Source organism: Thunnus albacares, chromosome 5 (assembly GCF_914725855.1).
Source record: "Thunnus albacares chromosome 5, fThuAlb1.1, whole genome shotgun sequence".
In the NCBI taxonomy this organism is placed as follows: domain Eukaryota; kingdom Metazoa; phylum Chordata; class Actinopteri; order Scombriformes; family Scombridae; genus Thunnus; species Thunnus albacares.
In genome coordinates this window covers 14,195,290-14,218,012 of record NC_058110.1, presented here as the reverse complement: position 1 = coordinate 14,218,012, position 22,723 = coordinate 14,195,290, and the positions used below count along the sequence as shown (strand labels likewise).

Here is a 22,723-nt window from a genome sequence, read left to right as displayed (position 1 = left end):
GCTGGATAGAGGAGGAGCATTTAGCAGTTTCCAGGACACACTAATGTTTGGGAGTAGGTCTGAGAACTGTCTAGTTCTTATGTCACAAAACTGAGTTCATTCATGGTTTTGAAACAGTTAGTGCAATGAATTGCAACAGCATTTGCTGCGAAAGACTGACCTCAAATCCAGTGAGAGCATTTTTTTCAAGTGTGTAAACAATTATCGCATGTCCACCGAGTCCTAACCTTGGATGAAATTCTGAATAACAAAAACTTAAGTAAACATTTCCTGGAAATAGTGGGTTGTTTGGTTATAGTTATGACTCATACGAGAAAGATCACAATAGTTTCTGATCATTCTGATCCTGTCATCCTGCCAGATCCGTTGCCCAAACATAAACTTTCCATTTGTAGAACAAGCCTAAGGCCATGTTGAGTTGATTTCCTTTGGGTACTGTCTTCAGCTTGTACTCACAAGCAACAAGATGTTAGACTTTCTGCACAACAGTGGTCATAAATGACAGATCAGGTAAATATTATGATCTTATTGGGGGAACATCTCTCTAAAATATCTCTCTTTTCCTCAGTGCTCACCTCTCTTCCCATCCCTCCACCTCTGTATGTGTTTGTTATTAATGTGTACTGCCTGTTCTGACTCTGCAGAAAAAGACTTTTTCGCTGAGCCCCATTCTCCCCTAAGATGATCTTGATAAGAGATACCGTTCAACTACAAAAACTCAATTTCCTTACCCCTCTAGAGACATTAAACTATTTCCTTTTGCTTGAAAAAAATAAAAGAAAGCAACCTAAGAATTCACATCAGCACTGCCCCGCATTACAACACCTTTTCCGCCTCATCGGCTGGCCTGTCCAGATGCTATCAGTGAGCAGGTGATTTTGGTGCAGCCCATAAGTTCTGCATTGCAGAGGCATAGTCTGAATCACTAAACACAGATTGTGGTGTAGGTATCTTTTCATTGTATTTAGATTATCTGTGCAGCAGCAACACTTACTTAGAGGCACAACCCTGACTGCTGAAAGCAGAAAGTACTATAACACATTCTTCTTTCTTGTGGTTGTTTTAGATTTGGATTCGTGTCATAATTGGATTGTAATAAATGTTCTCATACAAATGATGTAGTTACTTTTTTTTTAATTTATTTTTTTACAAAGATTGTGTTATAACACACTCAAGGTTGGTATTTCTGTGTGTCTTTTGGATGTTCCTCCTGTAGAAGTTTCCTTCATGCAGTGATTAATTAATGAAGCTTATGTCGGGAAAGAAAAAGCTCTATAACGTATCTCAGTGTGTGTCTACAGGAAAAAGTCATACTCCCGTCGTTTGGTTGACAGGTCTATGACAAAGTTAAGACATATAGAGAAATAATACTCTTTAACACGTCACCGTAAGTTTCAGTCAAGTCTTTTCTATAGACACCCCCTCGTTTTTTTTTATCATGTCAGCCTTTCATTTATATACTTAACTACACCCACGCCTTGTCTATAAATGCTCTACAGTATGTTGCACATCATTTACACCTTGAACTGTCAAGTAATGGATTGAGAAAACAGGTTTGAAAGTGGTGAAAAAGAAGATTATTTCTTTAGCTGTGCTAAAAAAGGCTTAAAGAACCACTGCTACATCACAAGAAAAATCAACTTCATAAATACTAGTAATGGTGATTGTAGAAACATAACACACTGCCTCTTTTTTTAGAGGAAATTACAATTAAGTGAGGACCAAAACCTAAATTCTGATGTAAAAACACAATCTGCAGTCAAACTTTTGTCAGAAAACACTGACAAAAGTTGTAACAGTGAAAGGTTTTTAGTTTTTACTACCACAGCAGAATTCGGTTTCTATTGTTGCCAGGCAACAAAAACCATCCCAGTGTGTACGCAGTCTTGACTGTCATTGCTTAGCAACAAAATTCAGCCCCAGTAAGTAAGAAATTAAATCAGCGAGGCTTAAAAGCTACTGTATAGACTTACTGCAACTTTTTTGCATGACTGTAGTTGAATCCGGTGGCTTGGCTGCAAAAGGCCTGTTGTGTGGACGGACACTCGGCAGCAGCACAATGAAGAATGACTGCAGAGCGCTGATCCCACTCCCCACTGTCTCTATTCATATGGTAATCCGAACCCCTGGCACACCCACTAATTACTGATCCTCAGTCAGCCACTGGGTCCTGATTCACTCCACTGACCAGCAGACACATTCAGGACCCATGGGTCATTTATGTGATGCACACTCAGACATGGATCGAGGTCACAACACATGTTCATGTTTGGAGCTTAGTTCTCAATAAACCAGTACTTAGATGTTGAACTCTGAGTAGCCAAGGATGAAAATTTGAACCAACTACACAAAACAATCCCCAAAACATTTCTATGAGCATGTTGTTCGTTGTTCAGCTGCTGTTGGTTGGATTTTGTAGATGGATATTGACATTGAACAGATGGTAGAACCACTCATAAGAAAATAACAGAAGGCAACAGCAATCTTGACTTATGGTGATATATAGCTTTCTATCTAGTCTGAGGTGGTATGGACACCAGAGGAGATAGTAGATAAGTTCTTCATGCTTAGCTAAAGTTAAGGGAACTGAAATTAGATCTTGCCTGCCCCCCCACCACCACTGCCCATCTTCCAAAATCTCCAAACTATTTATCAGTCCTTGTCACTTTTATTTGTAGGCCCAGACAGAGCATGAACCCAAACAAACCAAATACAGCCAAGAAAACATTTCAGCCATGGCACCAAAATAGAATTGCTGTAGTACAACACACACAGTATAAGTTTTATAGTTAATGTGGAAGAATAAAATGGAGCAAAACATAATTTTCAAGGTGAATTCCACAATTGGTTTGCAGGCTCTTTTACTTCCTGCATATACAACATGTCACATTGGAAATAAACTTCTGTAACACTGCAATGCTGTAAGATAATGTCAAGTAAACCAAATATTACATATAAAACATACAAGTTATATAAAATATCAACATTTACCCTTCTTTACCCATGCACATGCATGCAGACAGATATCATTCAGGATATATGATATATAAATGAATAGATACAATAAATCCTCCGGCACACTTAGACACCAAAACATCTTAATTACCCAGAAGGGTCCAATAGACTTTTATGTCACCTGACAAGAGATGAATTTCATTAATAAACATCAAATGACTTTGGGATTATTAGCCCCCTGGTGTATGTGTGTATGTGTGAATGAGTGTATGTGTTTGTCTGTGCATGCCCTCCCCTGCGACTAATGTATCATATGCGGCATCAGGGTCGTCTATAAATAACAACATGATGTTCATTTACTGAGCAGGAGGGGTGACTCGTGTCTGGGCAGATGGATGAATGGGTGGAGGGGTGGAGTGTGTGTTGTTCTTCGTCTCCTTGCTTGCATACTGTAGCGGGCAGTCAGATAAGTTTTGTTTGAGACAACAGTGTGAACCTCAATGTTTGGCCCACACACACACACCCTCGCAAAGCGCCTGGAGCCACGGTATCATTTTCTGGGCGTACACAGCAGTTGCTTGCTACTCTGCTTTTGTGCAGTGCAGTGGGTGATCAGCGCTTACCACATGCAGGATGCATCGGGGGTCCACGTTCACATAACCTCGGGAAACAACAACACAGCTGCACTGCTGAGTGAGTGGACATGCATCGACAGCCAAATGTCGGACTATAGTTGACAAGTGCAGGATTGAGTTGGGTGTTGGGTGGGAACTTGCGCAGTTAATTCTAAGTAGTCATTCAAATTAAAAAGTGGAGTGTCAAACTCTTTTCCTCGGCTGTGGGATTGGATACTGAGAGAATGAGAACTCAGTTCTTTTTTTCTGTGACACATTTTATAAAAGTTTTCCTCTGGAATTCAATGAAGCAGCAGTATTGTATACTGGGTTTAAGGCTCCTTCTCCGCTGAAGTGTCCTTTAGCCAGACACTTAATCCCTACCAGCTCCATGGATGATGATTTGTAGCTGACTGTGTGGTTTGTGGAAGGAAGGAATATCTGCTTCTTCTTGTTGAACACTGTGAACTTGGCTTCATGTCTTAAACCTGCATTAATTGATTTTTTTTTTTGGGCCGACTGCGGGTAGCACAACAAGCTGTGATCACAACGTTGACATATTATTAGCAGACACAGTGCAACATTAGCATTAATTTGGAGTTGTGATTTTGGGTGTTTGGAAATTGTAAGTGCAATGCTCACTCTCTTTTTAGGTCTGTTGTGTTAGGTCTTCACCAAGGCTTTAGTAAAATATCTGGCTCTTTAGTAGCTAAAATTTCCACTATGTTCACTAGAAAGCTGCTAACTTTGCCAATATTCACTTCTTAGTGTCACAATTTGGGTTCAGAGTCGGGCACTCATTTCAGGCTCTTGTTGTTGTTATCATTATTATCATTAATAATGATCACAACAGTGCACTGTGAGCCAATCCATTCACTTGTGCTCTTAGTCCACTGAGTTACAATAAGAAACATAACTGTCAGTTAAGCTATGATGGTCACTGTCTGACAGATGGAAAACATGCAGAGAAAAATGTGCCCCCAGCTTTTTTTCATCTAAAAAAAGTTAACTTGATTAATTTGGAAATAAAGTCTTCTGCCTGTATGAAAATATTGAAATGAAAGTGTAATTTACTGACCGCCGCCACTGGCTAAACGTCTTTTGCACAACAGAAGTTGTACAGCGGGGCACTCTGTCTCTAGCAGCGTTGCACCCTCTCTGCTGCAACACTGCTACCAGTAAAACCCATCACTATCCCCGGCGCCGCACCGCCGCAGGGCTTTTGAAATGAAACAGACTGTAGAACGTTACAGAAGATTGTAGAAAGTTATTGTCTTCAACCACCCGGAGTTGGCTGGAAGTTTTGTAGCTGCAGTATGTGTCAGTTAGCCAGCTCATTTGTACTGTTAGTGCTGGAGTTTGCTGCTCCTCTCCGCTATTGTTAGTGTCTGGTCGATGGCGTATGAAGTATTCATAAAATGCTTCACTTTCATCTTGCAAAACTAATTATTAAGCTACTGAATCCAGACTGCACTCAAAAACTTGGCTACTTTGAAGATGAACTACAAAATAACTCGAGTGTCTTAGTGCTACACTGTCTGTCTTCTTCCATCAACACAACGTTATTAACGACATTCAAAAATTGTTTTTTAGAATCTGATTCTGAATCATAAAAGATAACAATTTGCGATTCTTATGTGAATCAATTTCTTTTTTTTATCCCACCCGTAACTACAAGCAACCATTTGCTCAGTACATAGTCATTTTTTTCTGTCGTTAATATAAAAATATTGATTAGCGCAGCTTTAAGTATTTCTGTACAACATTAAATATTCATGACTCAACATGTGATGTTAGGAAAATCTTACTTATCATTTTCAACTCCACTCACCAAACCCACTCACTCAGCCTCTCTTTCATCAGGACAACACACACTCCTAATAAAAGAGAAATCACATTTGACTGACATGGTTGTCTCCTTGGTAACATGAGCCAGTGAGAAGAGCACAGACAAAACAAAACACAAGTAGAGAAATCTCTCACATAAAATGACCAATATTGTTCGAAGTTTGGCAGAAGTGTGTATAGTAGATTTCAGGGGACATGCTCTCAGTGTCGGCTGTTTGTTCAATATTGCACACACGTACAAAATACTAAGATGGAGCATCGGATACTGTACTGGAGCTGTCTGATGCCTATTGGCAAACATATTCATTCTCCTCTGCAGTCTCGGTATCGAGCTGCTCTGGATTCATCATGAAGCTTTAATATCCTATAAACTTTTAGTGTCCATCTGTCTCTTATTTGATTTCTGGGGAATATTTGACATTTGTAAGTAGTGTCATGCAGTACTTAAACTACAGTAAAAGCAACAGGTTTCCCACTCTGAGTGTGGATATGTTCGACAGTACTCCTCTGTGGTGCTGCAGAGTGGACAAAGAAGCATTAATGTTTCATTCGCTGTGAATGATTAGCCTTATTTGTAAACAGGTGGCAGTCAGTGTGTCTGCTGCCTGTATTTGTAGACTTTTACTCTTCTGTGAAGAAAGCAAAAGAGGAAGCAGAGCATAATGTATGAGGGGTTATATAAGATATTTGTATTACATTGTTGATCACACACACAGTGAAGATCTTTTTTAGGTGTGGCAAGACAGCCACAAGAGAAATGGTTTAATTCACCAGCTGGACTGGGAAAGTCCAGTTAGGAAAAAATGAGTGAACAACATTCTCCTTTTCCCATCATGAGTCTTAGGAGGGGCGAGCACATTTGTTCTATAATTCCCCTGTGTGATTTTAAGTTTGAAAAATAAAAATAATAACCCCAAAATTATGGCTAAACATTTTTTATTTTATATTTTATTTTATTTCAGTAATGAGCATCCTTATGGTTTTGATCATTGTTCTCTAAGGCTTCAACAAAGAGGTTTTTTTTCTGACATTTTTCTGATTAATTGCAAATAAAATGTTTGAAAATATTGAAAAAATGCCTATCACAGTTTCCCAGAACCCGCAATGATGTTTTCAGCTTGCTGGCTGAAATTACATTCAATTTTCAATTATATGAAACTGAGAAAATCAGCAAATCCTCAAACCAGCAAATATGGGATTTATGCTTGATAAACGACTTAAATCATTTTCTGTTGATTGACTAATTATTTAATAAACTAATCATTTCAACACTAGTGTGGTTTATGGACCTCACATTTTGTTGGAAACTGCAGTACACACTTGAGTGCATGAAAAAATATACATCTTCCTCAACTTAAAGCAAGACTATGTAACATCTGCTGCCACAAATCAATCACTTGATATCGCGCCGATATGTAACTATATCGTTATCAACAGAACTAAGATACATACTAGCCGCCACTGGACCGTATATCAATAAGTCAGTCAGTATTACGTTAGCTATTAACAACGACATTTTAGCACAGAGCTGCTGTGGGTTCAGATGTTGACATCATGGAAATAAGTTCAGCCAGAAACACAGCGAGGGATGAAGTCTGCTCCTCTTCAAATAGTCTCCCCTCACATTGTAATAGTGCGTTACCCTCACTTCAAGGTAAAATAAGTTGTTAAGGCAACCTGTTAGAGCTGAAAATGCACTAAGAGCCTCTTCATCAAACATCATCATCACTGTGGCTGTTTGTGCTTTTATTCTTCCTCTCTACAGTCTTTATATCAGATCTGCTAAATAAATATCTCCAAATCTTGTTTGTTTTTATTGAATAGCGCCGTTAACGAAGCTCCGCCAACTCTGTTATAAACACATTTCATTTCCTGTAAGTTCTTCACAATAAAAAACCTTCTGTTATTTTGTCAGTGGAAAGCTTTTAATATGAAGCAGCAGCAGAAGGAAATGGAGTTACATCAAGGTAACTACTGTTTCTCACAGGTGATTGTACCTGCTCAACCCAAGTTACATAGTGCAAGAACAAGGGTTCGGGGTGCGGAGTGGGAAAGAAAGAGGGGCCGTTGTCCCTATTACAAGTCAGTGTACCATCAAAATGACTTTGAAGCTGTTATTTTTAGGTGAAATAGTCGCACAATGTTGCTTTAAACAAGTCTAGACAAACATTACAGCAGAGCCTTAAATGCACTTGTACTGCAGGAGGAATACTGTGATGAAAGCTTTGTTTGCATAACTATTATTGTTTTCTCTCCACAACTGTTTCTTTGTCAAACTAATGATTTCCTTCCCTTTGTCCATGAGTCCATGGAGGGAGGCGCACGCAGTGTACAGAGAGAAAAAGAGGAAAAGCTCGAGTGTTTCACTGAAGTCAGTTTTCACAGGCTTAGTGAGATTTGTTGTGTGACAGTTCAGTTAAACACACAATCCCAGAACCTTAGAGCAATATCTCCTGAAAACACTTGTGCCGAGGAGCTCTGACTTGCATGTGCTTATATGGTCTAGCTCACTCCCACCCACCCACCCCCCAGACTTTCTCTGCAAATGGTACAGTCCATTTAAAAAGGTGCCTGTCATCTCTCAATGCTCTGTGTCCTTTCAACAGTCAGCTGCGGGGAGCACATTTCACAGGGGCAGTGCTGACTCTCTAACACACATACACACACACACACACGCACATGCACGCACACACACACACATACACACTCTCATGCTGTTACGGAAACTCTCAGACACACACACAAGCGCGCAGGCATGCTTGCACACTGACACACTCACATCACACATACACCAGCTTCCAAACACATACTCCCTCCAGCAGATACACATTTCCCCTGAGTCGGATGTCTCTCTTTAAGGGAAAGGACAAACTGCTTTGAGGATTTAACTTGGCTTTCTCATTTAAAAAAAAAAAAAGGGAAGAAGAAAAGACAGACGAGGGAAAGAGGGATTTATTTGGGGACACCTTCCTTCACTGGAAATGGTCAACTTGTCAGCATGACACCTTGTCTGGATTCCCCTCTCCTCCTCAGGCAAAAATCCTGAAAATGATGGATGACAACAAGCAGTTGGCTCAACGCATAGATGGGGCCATTCAGTCGGCCAGCCAGGAGGTGACCAACCTGCGGTCAGAGCTGAGCGCCACAAGCCGCAGACTGACTGAGCTGGGGGCAACCGACTCCTCTGCCAGCATGCTCGAGACCCTCCAGCACAACCACAACGGTAAGAGATCAAACTGTGTGCTTAAGAAGCTGCGAACATGTGGAGGAGCATGAGTTAGGCTGCACACACACACACACACACACACACACACACACACACTCTCTGATGCAGCTGTGTGTAGTCTCGCAGAGTACAGTATCTTTGTGTGTACATGTGTTCCCGTATGATGGATGGAAAAAGTCTGCGTTCATGCCTCTATCTATTGGAATAAGTGCATTTGACGGTCAGCGAGTGAGTGGATGAGTTGAACAAAAGAGGTGAGGGGTTTCTGCTGGCTTGTGTCCACTCTCAGTTCCCCCCCGAAATCCCCTCTCATGTTGAATAATTAACCTCCTGAACCTTTAAGAGGGAGGGGGGGGGAGTAGTGCTGCACTTTAGTAGGGGCAGAGTGGGTAAAGTTACAACCTCTTTTCTCTCTGTCACTCTGCCTGCCAGTTCATTCGGTTCTCCCTTAACTGGGCAACGGATCTGTGTCTCATGGGGAGGAAGGGAAAGGGGGCTGGTTTTAGGGTTGCCGTGGGTTACTGTTACCGAGAGCTGTTTGAATGGCTGCCCAGTCTGTAGAATGCTGTCCTCTGTGTGTGTGTGTGTGTGTGTGTGTGTGTGTGTGTGTGTGTGTGTTTGTGTGTGTGTGTGTGTGTGTGTGTGTGTTTGTGCCGCAGCTGCTCTGTTTGCCCTTTTCTACCTTTTTAAGACTCAGTTTGGCATATAGATAGGTAACAGATGTGTGTGTTTTTGTGTCTGTGTACATGAGTGAGCTGTCTGATAGGATACGTTCCATCTTGGCTTTGGCAGCACTCAGCTTTGAAACCACATATATCTGAGACACTTCCGAGATCAAGCTCAGGAAAAAAAAAAAAAAAAAGAAGGGGGGGAGTCTGCAGTATTTCCTCTCTCACATACACAAGGAAAAACTGTTGGCTAACTTTCCCTTTACAATGAGAGTCATTTAGTCCTCAGTTGACCTCTATTGCCTTTTTAAAGAGGAAAATGGTCAGCTGGTCAGGAACAGTTTGGTCATGTGTCAGCATTGTTTTCAATGGACTGCCCCTGTCGCTTTGTTTTGCGGTTATCTCTCCCTGCTTGTATGTGTGTGTGTGTGCGTGTGAGTGTGTATGTATGTATGTGTGTGCCTTGCGGTATCCCTTTAACCCAACATGCAGGCTCACACTCCTGCTGTTTCCATAGCAGTGTGTGTGCCAGTGTAAGTGACGACAAGCATTCCTCTGGGAGGGTTTGAGCACTGATGTCATTGTCCCTCGTAGCTGCTTCTCTGCTCAGCTCAAATGATGCCTGAGATGTGCATGTTCAGTTGGCGGAATCACATTCAACTCACAGAAATATCACATTAACACCACAGAGACTGCAGAGAAAGTCTTTTCAACCGGCCCTTTCTGACAATGTCCGTAATGTTTCTGAATAAATACACTTTTAGAGGCTGACACCTATCTGCTGATCTCTCTGTAGATGGGTTTTTTTTTTGTCAGATGTAATTGTCCTGAAATACAGTACTAAGTGGTTCTGAGTGCCCCTTTTTCAACATCAAAAATGACACGCACACATGTCTTCTTGATGCATACGATTATGGTTGCTGAATCTCGTCTTTGTTTGGCCTGTATATCTTCCCACCGTCGTTGTGTCTCTGACAATGAGTCCTTTTTTGTTTTTTTTTCTTTTTGCTTCACACCCACCTCTCGCTGTCTCTTCTCAACCCCCTTTCTATCCCCGTAGCTGTCCTTTACAAGCCCAGAGTGTATAATAGAAACAGCTGGGGATAGGAAGATTAGGTAATTTATCACCAGTGGCTGTGCTGGGAAGGGAGGTGTGTGCTAAGGGTCGCCGGTTCATTGCGCAGCCAGCATAGTGGGAGTCCTGAGGGAGGCTGAGTTGGGGGGTGCTACCTGGCACTTCGCTAACAGCAGCAGTAACCTTGCTGGCAGGCTGGCCTACGTTAATTGCGTTTTCTGCTGCCTGGGGGGTTTGCATTTGCATGTTGCATTCAACCCAGAAAGTGTAAAAGATATGAATAAATGGAAGTACTTAATGTATTATCTTTTTGTGATGGTCACACACATGAGCCAGCCTCCACATCTCTCCCTCAAACTATCTTACACCTTCTCTATCCTCTGAGCTCACTAGTATCCACATGTGGTTGTTCATGAGCTCCCTCCCCCCTGGACTTTAATGGACTACATTTAGCTTTGTTGTGGTGCTTTGAGGCTGCATAGAAATGGGGCTATATAGAAAAATGCTGAGCAGCCGTAAAACTGGCCCAAAACTGCTGCCTGTGGTCCCAATTCATGCCGTTCTCATTTTCTGTTTTTGTATAGGAGCTCCACTCTGGACATCGGCAGGGTGAATGAGAAGCCCATTCAGTACTTATTCTGCTATATAGACCTTAAGCTGGAGGTATTTTTGAAGTGTCTACTTTTACAAAGTTTTCAGTAATGGTTTGGAAAGGAGTTTTTTATTCTCATTGCGTCAGATTTAGAATTAAACGATTGTTATATCAAGTTTCATAGAGATGCATACAAAAACTCCTCTATGTGCACTCGATTTGTGTATGAAATGCACAGTCAAACCATAATTATGTATGCTAGATGCATTATGGTTACCTTGATTAAATCTTATGCAACCACCACAGGGCTGTTTCAAAGTAACCACACAAACGTTTGTGCTGTTCTGCACATCAAACCTGCTGGTTTTGTCTTTGTATTCTACACATTCTCCCACTTTGTGCAGTGCAAACCAGCAGGAGTGTGAGCGATAGAGACATCGTCAGGACGCATGCGGTAGAGGTCGGACTGTGGCTGCGACGAACAGCATGTTGTGGTGGAGCAGAATCATGACTGATCACAATTCTGTGTCGGTTAAATTTCACGGCGGTGTGATCAGCCAACCGACTTTGTTATGAAATGGGGTAAAATTCACAAATAGTGTAATTGTGGAAGTGACACTATTTGACATGCCGTATTTTACACTCGAATGTTACCAAACTGTGGAAACATCTTAAACACAGTTATCGCCGGTTTGACATGGTCCACTTAGAAGCGTTTTGTAGAGCATTTAGACACATCTCACAGTCTTTACCAGCAGATTCAGGTTGCTCTGTTGTCATAGAGATGGCTCAGTTGTCATCAGGTGGTTATATAGTAAGTAAGTAGTATAGTAGTAAGTAGTAATCAGCATTTTAATCACTTTTCTAAAGCACCGCTCAAAATATTAAACCACTTGTTAACTGGTTATATACCACCTTTCAGTGCTAAATATTAGGACTTAAAGTGTGATGGTGTTTTAGACTTTACTTAGTCATATATCGAGTGCTTTAGACAGCATTTAGAGGTTATAAAATCTTTTGGTCAGCTATATTTTTGTGCTGTTTTACCCAGAGAAATGATGACAAGTAGAAGCAAGCAGTGCAAACTGCTGACCTACTGAATATATTCTGCCCAGTGTTGAGCAACTTTGTTTACTTAGCTTTAGTGCTCCTCCATTCTTTGTTGAATATCACTGATTTCTCTACAGTCTACTTTGGGTCTGAGTCTGAACAAATGCTGACGCTGTTATTGATGTGAGTTTTGGGATAAAACATTGGACATTTTCTGTAGCTGATTGTTTTCTAACCTCCTCTCATGAGGGATGATAATGTTTATTTATTCAGCATTCAAAGGTTATGAGAGAAGGTCAGTCCTATCGCGTATAATGACCCATCCACTCTTATTGTTGAGAGCGAGAGCGTTTGAGCCAGGCGTGGTTGGTCAAGCATTATTGACTACGTTACTGCCTCAACACAAAGGGCATGCTTCTCTGTCTAAAGCTCATCTGAACGCTTTACATGATGTCCGAGTAATCATTTAAAACACAGATTTTTATCCTCATGATAATTAAAAATACAAAAAATATATTCATCTTCAAGGAAGGGTTATCCAGAAGATCAAGGCTGAGTTAGGCCTATTATATCATTTAGCATGGAGGATTTGCTGTCTCTGTACATCATTAATGAGCAGACAAGCTCTGAATATTAAAATGCTACTGAGACTACAGTTAGGTGATGTTCTGTAATTCACTTCACGAAAAGCCTCCCTGGACATTGACATTAGATATTAAACAGGATTAAGAATATGTGGAGGCTATTTGCTCAAAGAGTAGTCGCTCCTTCAGAGGTGAGGAGAAGAGCAACCTAGACATGACAAGACTACTTATGTTTTTAATACCATAAGCCAGGGCTGGAGTTGGAATGAAACAGGTGCCAGTACTCTCTAGAGCAACACAGTGTGTAGTATAGAGAATGTGAAGTTGACGTCACACCATGTTGAATCGTGAGTAATGTTTAGAGGATCCCGCTGTCTTTCTGTTGGTGAGTTGGAGGCTGTTTTGTTTTTCTGTTGTGATTCTGGAAAGCGTTGCCATGGAAGGTCAGTGCTGCTGCATCAAGAACTGCCACAGTAGGTCACACTGTTGTTCAGGGAGAAAACTGGACAATGGAATAAGTTTTTTCGTCTTTCCTACCTGGAAAAAACACGAAGGGAAGCGGGTTGAAGAGGTGAAGAGAAGACGCCGGATGGCGTGGTTAGCTGCAGTAAGAAGGAAAGACATTACTTTTTACAACATTCCTGTATCAATAAAAGTGTGTTCTCAGCATTTTTGACCTAAATTGCACAATATTTTCATTTTTTATATTTCTTCAAAAAGACACCTGCTATTATTATCTTTCTTATGATCGTCTGTGAAGTGAAAACGTGTGTGTTTGTCTTTTTGTGTGAGTGTGTGGAGCAGTGGGTGAAATCAGAAAAACAGGCAGATGTAAAACCACAACAAATGCTCAGCGATGCAACATATTTATTACTTATGCTGCTTATTATTCTCTGTCCTGCCAGGGCATTTCATTTAGTTTTTCTTCCAGCTACATCCATCAAACCTGGTGTCACAAAGGCAGAGAAGGGATTTCAGATTTGTGACAGGCTGCACAGGATCTCTGAACTCCTCACAGTAATGTGGCAGCACACTCAATATAGCACATTTGCCACCTGTTTTATAGAGATCAGCGTAAAATCATGTTAGATCCAAATGTGTTGGTGATGTTGTAGTGATCCTCCTGGCACGAGTCCTCACGCCAGGCCTGTTGTCAGTCTCACCATCCAGAGGACAGTTAAGTGATTTTCATGTGGCAGCAGCAGAAGTGTAATCAATCTTATGGCCCATCTCAGCATGCGCTTTGTTCACATTGCTCGGTACGATCCAGTATGCAAGTTTGTCTGTGACAGTCTTCATTTCCCTGCACCGGATAGTTGCGAGGCAGCTGGATTTGCGAGATCACGACATGACGAGATTGCGCAAGAATCCACCAGTGGTTCGGACCAATAAGCATCCAATCACCTGCTATGTATTTTTTTTGAAAGTGCCTGACCTTTTCCAAACAATTTCCAAGGACGACTTCTCAGATGGTTCTGTGTAACAAACCATCTGGTGCGCCAGGTTACCGGATAGTCGCTTCCACTTTGAAAAGCAAGGCCCCAACGTGAGTGCATGTCTCTTCAACACCAGCCGTGCATGTTCTGTGGGCTGAGGAAACTTCACCAGTGGAGCTGATGATAACCCAATCCTTCAGAGGAACCTCGCTGAGGCGCTGGGAGTACATGACCTGTTGCATGACATGCAATGTAATTAATGACAAGTCATGTAACAAATGAATGAGAGATGAGTAACAGCAGGGACCCTACATACAAACCTAACGGATCTTCTTTTTATGCACTACACTGTAGGACTAACCTTTAAAATCACATCTCCGTCTGTTTCTAGTCGACATAACCAAATGTTAAACATATCTTCCTGCTGCAAGTAGAAAAACCTACGTTTTTAACAAGGTCCAAGATTATAGCAAATCTTTTTTATTAATAATGCAACTGATCAAACCCCCTGCCTATGACTCAATAAAATAATCACGTAGCTGAATGTTTTTGAAGGTTTTGTATTTTGTTTGGTTTAATAATTGGGCCAAAAAGAGGAGTACCACCTTAGCTTTGTGAATATGACTGTGCTCTCACAGTTTGCTGGCTTGTGACTTAGCAGATCTAGCATCAGGGTCTGTAATCCAGTCCTGGGCTGCCAAGTCATTTGGATCCATGTTGCTTATCGTGCTTAGTTTGTCCAAATACCATTGCTTTGCATTGGAATTCAGTTGCTCCCAGTAGGGTCTCTTCTCTCTCTGTTCTCCTCTCCATCTCTTCCCTCCTCCATCAGATTTGACTGATTCAACCAACATTTTAGCCAAACAAAACAAACGGTAAGCATTCACCACTGTAGCACCGTTGCACCACCGTAGCAGGTACAGGTAACAGAGCTCATTCCTCACAAGATCACTCCCCTGTCCCAACATGCAACGTGGCGTGACGCACCATCACATTCCCTGTTGGGTGTTTTAACCTCTATTTCACGAGCACCTTAAGCTGAACGGCCCACACTCCTGTCCGACCGGCCCCACCTGCAGTCTCCAGATCGATGAGGTGTTGTGATGGCAGGCCAGTCATCAATGCGGAGTTTTAAAAGTGAAAGCAAGAAGCTGAGCTTATCTCCACTACTGGCATGTTACAGTGAGAGAGGAGCAGCACAGTCCTGCCCTCCTCCCTTCTACTTGATAACCAGACGATTCAAAAACTGGTAAAGAATGAGTTTCATGTTTTATTTGAGCTTATTGTGAAACCTAAATACACACACTTCCTTGGTATTACACCTCACTCCCACTAAGGTAACAGGGCATTGCAGTGAAATTACATTGCTCTGTGATTAAAATTTTTATGCGTGAGTGCAGATCCTTTCTGCTCAGTGGGGCTCCAGTCATTCTGTGTACAGCATTAACATTCAATTGCCAGTATATTGGAGACATTACTCGCACAGTGAATGCGTCATTAACATGCAGAAGAATATTAGCTTGGACATTTGTATTCCTTCAGTATGCAGCCTGTACATGTGCCTGACACATATGACATGCACTCCTGATTCCTACTATAGAAATCAAATTTATATATATAGCACTTAATACTTGATATATGGAACATGCAGAGATCAATTTTGTACCACAGTCGTTTCATTAACATGTAGAGGATGCTGTTCCACTGCAACTTACAAAACTTACTGTACATATGTCGACTATTTAAAAATCTCAACAGGTTTTTACATAATTTCATACCCTCTTCAAGGGGTCTTTGGTATGATTGTTTGATTCTTTAAATGTCACTACTTTCTTGTTGAGAATATGATTTGGGTGCTTGGATAGGAACATTATTAGTATAGTTACATACTGAACTGATGTTTATGAATACATCTACGTATCCCTGAAAATATACTGTGCTCAATAAATTATTTTAGTTCACTTTAAGACTTAGATAAAGTGAATAAGATAAAATTCAAAGGAAATATATATGTGACAAGTTCATGTTCAAGCTGCATTATGTTCTTTTTCACACTGTATTCTGAGAAATCTGACTGTATTTCTCAACACATTTCCACATGCCACAACACTGAACATCTGATCACTGCCTTCGCTGCATCAAGCCCCAGGGCAAGAATATCATTTCCACCATTGTCTTTTGTTGTTAAGTTGTGGCGCTGTCAAAATCCCAGCAGAGTCATTCAAGTGTAGAATGTCCTCACATAGATTACAGGTTTTTCCATGAATTGCATTTCCTGCTGTCTTTTGTCTGCTGAAGATCTGACATTTTGCAACATGCCATTACCCTCGCAGCCTTTCACACTCCCGTTCATTGATTTGATGAAGAGGGATAGGTGTAAAGCTGCTGTCACTCAGAGAGGCGTATGGTGTAGAATACCAGCTGGAAAAACAAAGAAGGAGAGGAAAGATATAACAGGGTAATGCAGTCATAAAAGACTGCAATGAATTACCTCAAGCTGTGAAAATAGCACCAAATCTCATTAGTGTTTTTTGTTGATGGAGATGGCTTTTGAATCCCTCTCTGTCTATGGCAATGAGAAACTTAATGACTTGTGCGATGAAAAATGATAGCCCTCTCCAGGTTTCATGTTTATGGCACGTTTTATGGACATTTATTTGACAAAGTTACCCACCAGATGGTTACTCATCAAAGCAGTCCTCAAAAGTGCAACAAAAATTGGAAACACTGCAACCGCCTTTGGCAAACTTCAGTTTAGCTTGTCTCCGGGCGTCGACTGCAGTAACTTTCCTAATGAATCCCAAGTTTAGAAGGAATTACCACCCGCTGGAAGTTGTATTTCAAATGGAACGACCCATGTCAGTATAATTAATAAGGCTGAAACCTGAACATGTGGTTGAAGGTAGTAATTACTTGCCTATAAAGCATGTTAATGATGAGTGATGTTAGTCTGTAACCATATGTTTAAAGGTCATTCATTACATATACACGTAGTCATCAACTGAGCCGGAGAACCTTGTGAATTAGATTGATTACCATGTAGTATATGTTTAAAGTGTATTATGTGCTGTCTCTCAACATATTATGGGTGTGTCCTCTAGGGTTGGACGATATGGGCAAAAATGTTATCATGATATGTTTTTTTTTTATATTGATCGATGTCGATAATTATCACAATATATATCTAATAATGATAATAATGCTCAATTTACAGTTTTAAGAGTATTCTCCTAAGGACAGAAGCCTAAAGAAACCAGAAGGTTAATTATCATTTATAATACACAATTATTTATTATCAGAACATTCAACAGAACCAACACGGCTTTACGTTAACCACTGAATAAATGAAACAAAATAATAAATACGTAAACAACTGCTGTGATTCCCATCACATAAAATGCCAGCTAACTCTGGTGCAGTACATCAAATGGTAACATTTATGTTTGACACTGTACATGGTCCCAATAAATACAATACATCAACAAATGTCTGCCAAACATTTTACAGGTGCTCATTTTCTTCTGACAAGGCTCCGCCACACAGGTGGTCATTCTGAGTTGTGAGTGGGAGGGGCCGGAAACATGCGTCAACCATGTGTGTTTGTTTCGCTGCTGTACGATTGGCTGTTCGTATAGTGTTTTTTTGTAGGTAGAGGAAAACTGAGACTCAGAGATAACTATCGAAAATAAATTCATCATCGTTATCGTGGAAGATTTTATTGTGAAAATTAAGATTGTTTTATCACCCGGCCCAGGTGTCCTCACAGCGCTGTCACACTCACGCCCCTCTGTGGCTTTGTCATATGTTGTTGGGCAGGACAGGAAAGTGTTTCTAGCTACCAACAGGCTTTGACACACTAACAGCGACTTTGTGTGACATTACAACCCTAATAGTAATTAACCCACAGCCCCACTACTACATACATACATTATTTATTCTCTACCTGAATAGACAATTTGATGCCCTTCATTGCATTTGCGCGGGTCAGGTCGGTAGCGTTATATTTGATGTTTTGGTTTGGTCACAGTGTGAATTAATGAGGTTGAGCATCTCTCGGGTATGTAAATTTATGTCGCCCTCTGTCCTTCAGCCTGCCTTTCCTGAAAACTGATGCTAACAGCACTCTCACGCGCAGCGGCAGATGGCATGAGCGAGTGAGCTCGGTAATCGGTGACATGGCACATATTTAGATGCCATGAAGTGCAAATGCTGAGCTTTGTCATGCAGAACTGTGAAGGCAGACGGCGAGAAAGAGAAATAAAAGTGCTTCAGTACAATGTAAATATAATTTTTCCCACAGAAAGGCTTTGGAAAGAGGATTTTGAATATTCTGTAGCTCCATGAAGGTGACAGGCCAGTACAATGGATAGTCCACCATGTAGATAGACTACTGTGAACAATGATTAAAACTCTCATTAATTTGATGGAAAGCTTCATTAGCGACTGATGGTGGGTGGTGGGCTTCATTGTTTTTATACTGTATCCACTAAGAACCCCCATTAGTCTCTAGATGGCCTTCCTATATGTTTGCCACAGGGCCCAGCTCAAACATATTAGCACAAACTTTCCTCCAGATAATGTGTGGGAGAATCATTCGTAACTGTATCGTTGCCAGTGATCATAAAGGAAATAAAACGGGGGAAATTAGAGCAACTGAAGCTACGCAAGGCTTTACTGCAATTACATGGGATGGGACTCTGGTGTAGAAGTCTGCGCGGTGGAAGCTGATCGGTCTGCTCCGTAGCCCCAGAGAATGGCTCCTAATGGGCTGAGATAGGAGATGAGGAAAGTGTGTGCTCATCAAGCAAGGAGCCCCCCAGTGGTTTTTGAATGATGTGATGTGACGGGGACTTGGGTAAGAGGCGGGGGCTGAGGAGGAGGGGGGGGGGGGGGGGAGGTCCGCTGCGGGGCTTCCTTAGATTTTGTCAGCAATTATTCACAATGAGGTGCAGTCAGACGATTGACTGTGGCAGCAGCAATGATGAAATGACATTTCCTCTATTCATCTCTCATTTCTGGTAGTGGTAGATTGAAAGGATGTTGAGTTTTGCTTATTTCTGTCCTCTGTGGACATTCCTGTGAGGCACATGCGGTGCGTTACGTGTGTTTGACTGAATGTTACAAAAATGCTGCAGCGCTGTGTAAATCTTCGGTGTAAATCTCCGTCAAGTATTTGCAAAAAAGGGTTAGACCTATTTTAGAAGTTTGGTCGTAAGTGTTAACACTGCTGTAGTGTTAAAAACTGATTCTAGCAATGACCATATTCTCACAGTACAAAGAACTTAAAGATTTATTAACAAGCAGTCAAGAAAATAAGTGCATGTTAATTATATATATATATAAACACATGCACATCGACAGTCTATACACACAAATATACAGTAGACTTACAGGTACATTTATTGTGATGCATTACATAAACATCCTAACTTTTATTTTAAATATCAGTTTTCATCCCAGAAGTGTATTTGCTCCTGTAGGATATCCAAAGAAAGTTTACTAAGCATTGAATTTTATATTGTACCATATTACTATACTGAAACAATTCAACTGACCAGAAATAATGTAATTCATTGATGACACTTCAACGCAGAGCAAAGTTCATCCTCTTCAGGTCTACATCTACGACAGGGTGGTAATTTTGGATCCTGGCTGGTGTGTGTGTGTGTGTGTGTGTGTGTGTGTGTGTGTGTGGTGTGTGCAACCCAAGATTATAAGGATATTTTGGGCGTGGGTATTACCCGAATAGAATTACTGCATAGCTTTGCAGAGGCCTTGCCTGGCCTCTGAGCATTTTCAGACATATGTACTGGTCCTAGATCGGATTTCTCCTCGCATACATCCCACTGCAACCGTTTAAGAGCTGACAAATAGAGTAGGATCTCGGATCAGTGGTTTTGTAAAGCCTCTACTCATGTGTCAAACTGCCCTGTACCAGCTCAAAAAGATTGGCCAAGGGAGCTGTGAAGGTGTTTCACAGTTTTTTTTTGTGAGACATTACTTTGAAATTGCTACATTGCACTTGGAAAAGGGCACAGGATGCCTAAGCCAAAAACGCCCAATGATTAAAGACAAGGATCAGTGGGAGTTTAGAAGTACTCATGCAGAGCTGACACTAACTGACGACACTAACGGCGCTATTCGAGTATTAAAACACTCCCCTCCGCCTCCCACATTTTGTACTTGACATGCTGCTTGGGTTGCTCTTAAATCTTGTTGACGGTGTAGTTAAGTTCTCCAACGAAGTATACCAATAACAGTTTCCTACCTCTGTTGACTAAGTCCTATCATCGTTGAGTTAGAGGTTACAAGAGAGATTTTTGGGATTACAGTTGTCTGGATGTAGTTTCAGGTTTATACTTCAGTCCTTTGGCTGCGACCACACTGGACACATGTGCTCAAACTATCTGTGCAGCTGTGAGTATTACTAGTGACAGAGAGCCAGAGGTCAGTGGGTGCAAACGCATTACATCATCATTCTTATTGCTATGCAACGCACGGTTTGATAACTAGCCGGCTATCCAAGTGGCATTAGCTAGCTAAGATGTAATGAAGTGGATAATCTTAGAAAATAATGGCCAAGAGAAAGTTAGTGATTGCTTTTCTTACTCCTGATGAAGAGGATAAAGAGCAAAAGTATGGGTATGGAAACATGACGTGGCACGATTAAGGAGAGAATGCACTGTTTTATTATCTTGTCTAACAGCTGCATAGATAATACCCATGTCAAAGTCTATTTCTAGTCTATTAGTTAATGGCCAAAAACTGCAAAATGTACTGTATATATAAATTGAAATAAGCACAGATTCACAAAATGTTTTTCTTTTCATTTGTTTCTTGTTCTTGTCCCTCTTGTTTTCTCTTCTAATTATCCTATCAACAATCAACATACGCAGACACAATGCTGTGTCTGTGTTTGTTCTAGTCAGTTAGTTAGAGGCTTGGCTGTTGTGAATAGGAGTTATCATCCAGCCTACAATTGTCCATCTATCAGCATGCAGGCTGTCCAGCCAGCTGGTGCCTGCTGTGTTGGAGAGGCAGATTGGGTAAGCCTGGATGTCACAGTGGTAGCAGGTGGGCCCTGCCATCAGGTACCGTAATGCCCACTGGCACAGACGGGGCCGTCTCAGAGCTGCGCGATGGGGAAGGGACGGGGCATGTGTGGCGATGGAGAGCGGGAGGCTTCTTAAGCTATGTGTGTGCCAACTCTGACAAATTGGATAAAGCCTACAGTGGATAGGAAGGGCAACGCCAGTGTGAGGCTGACATATGAAGAGGACTGGCACAGTGGGTGGAGTGGACAGAGGGTGGGAGGGGTGGGGGTGGCGGAGAGCAGATGTGTGTGTCATCACAACCGTGGAATCATGCTGGAGGAGGAGGAAGCATTACTTACGTTAATGGACATAAACAAACAGATACACGTATACACAGAGGAAAAAAAATGATTGTGCTTGTGTGTGTGTGTGTATGAGAGGAGCTGTCCTTCTATAACAATACTGAAAAATACTGCCAATGGGGCTATTTTCACACACACACACAATGTCTGTCTAGGGATGCTCTTCATCTTCTACCTCATTAGTTTTTTCATGCATTTCTGCTCCTATTATATGGTATGAAAAACGACTTGAAAGTCATATTTTATACGCTGATGCATTTATGCTTTGTAAATTGCCACAGACTTTCACTGTCAGGTGAGCTGCACTGTTCTCTCCAGCAGAATAACAGACCATACACATGACTCTGTTTTACACTTAGAAACATGGTTGTCAAAGCAAATTTGTCAACACTGAATTACCTTAATTGATGCAGAAGTGTTAATGTCATTGTAGTAGTGTTATGCTGTAAATTAGCAATTCAGCTTTATACAAAGTGAAAGCTGTCATGCTATGCAGACATATGGTAACATAATATATTTACTTCTAACTACAAGTAGTTCAAAACTCTGTACTTTGCTGGTATAGAAACCTGTTAGACTCTAATCAAATCCATGCAAAAAACAGGTAGCTAACTGTCAAAGAAACTACAGTGTTCTGCTTCATTACATCAGATGTTCATTTGCAAGCTGAACCACAACTGCTCCTTTACACAAAACTAAAGCAATTACACATTTCTCACAGTTGGTTTCACCTCAGAAAATTGAGGATTAACTCAAATATTTCATGACTAACCTTTCTCGTAAGCTTACGGTCCTCGATAGATTTCCTCCATATGAGGATTTGTTGATTCAAATTGATTCACTGGGTGGACAAAAAAAAAATGAAAAAAAAACAAACCTTAAAGGCTGCGTCTCAGGAGAGTTGTTGGCAGACAGAGATCTGTATTTGCCGTATTCCACTTAAGGATCTGTCCTGTCATCGTCTTTCATTTTATTGATTGGGATAATACTGCAATGACCAACTCCATAACTAACTGTAATGCAGCTTTCATTATGTAATGAAGAGCTTATACAGCGACTGAGAAGATATTAGATGATATGTTGAGAACAATCTGCACTCTTTCCACACTGTTAATTGAATTGAACTACCAGTGATTCTCTGAAATGCTTCTCGGAGCAACATATCACGATGCAGGCGATGTGAATGGCCTCTAAGACTCAGCCAGCTAAGCTGTTAGTTTAGGGTCGATGCATCTGAAGGCATCATTTGACTCTCATTGAGCTTACATGACCCTTAACC

At 41.2% G+C, this 22,723-nt stretch overlaps 1 protein-coding gene across 2 annotated transcripts in view; it reads left to right on the top strand.

The window, feature by feature from the left end:
* LOC122982122 (kazrin-like) overlaps positions 1-22,723 on the top strand; it is a 159,208-nt gene that overhangs the window by 32,396 nt on the left and 104,089 nt on the right. For both annotated transcript variants that reach the window (XM_044351164.1, XM_044351163.1), the window contains exon 2: positions 8,451-8,640. In XM_044351164.1, coding sequence (XP_044207099.1) covers positions 8,451-8,640 — 190 coding nt within the window. The remainder of the gene's footprint in view (positions 1-8,450; positions 8,641-22,723) is intronic.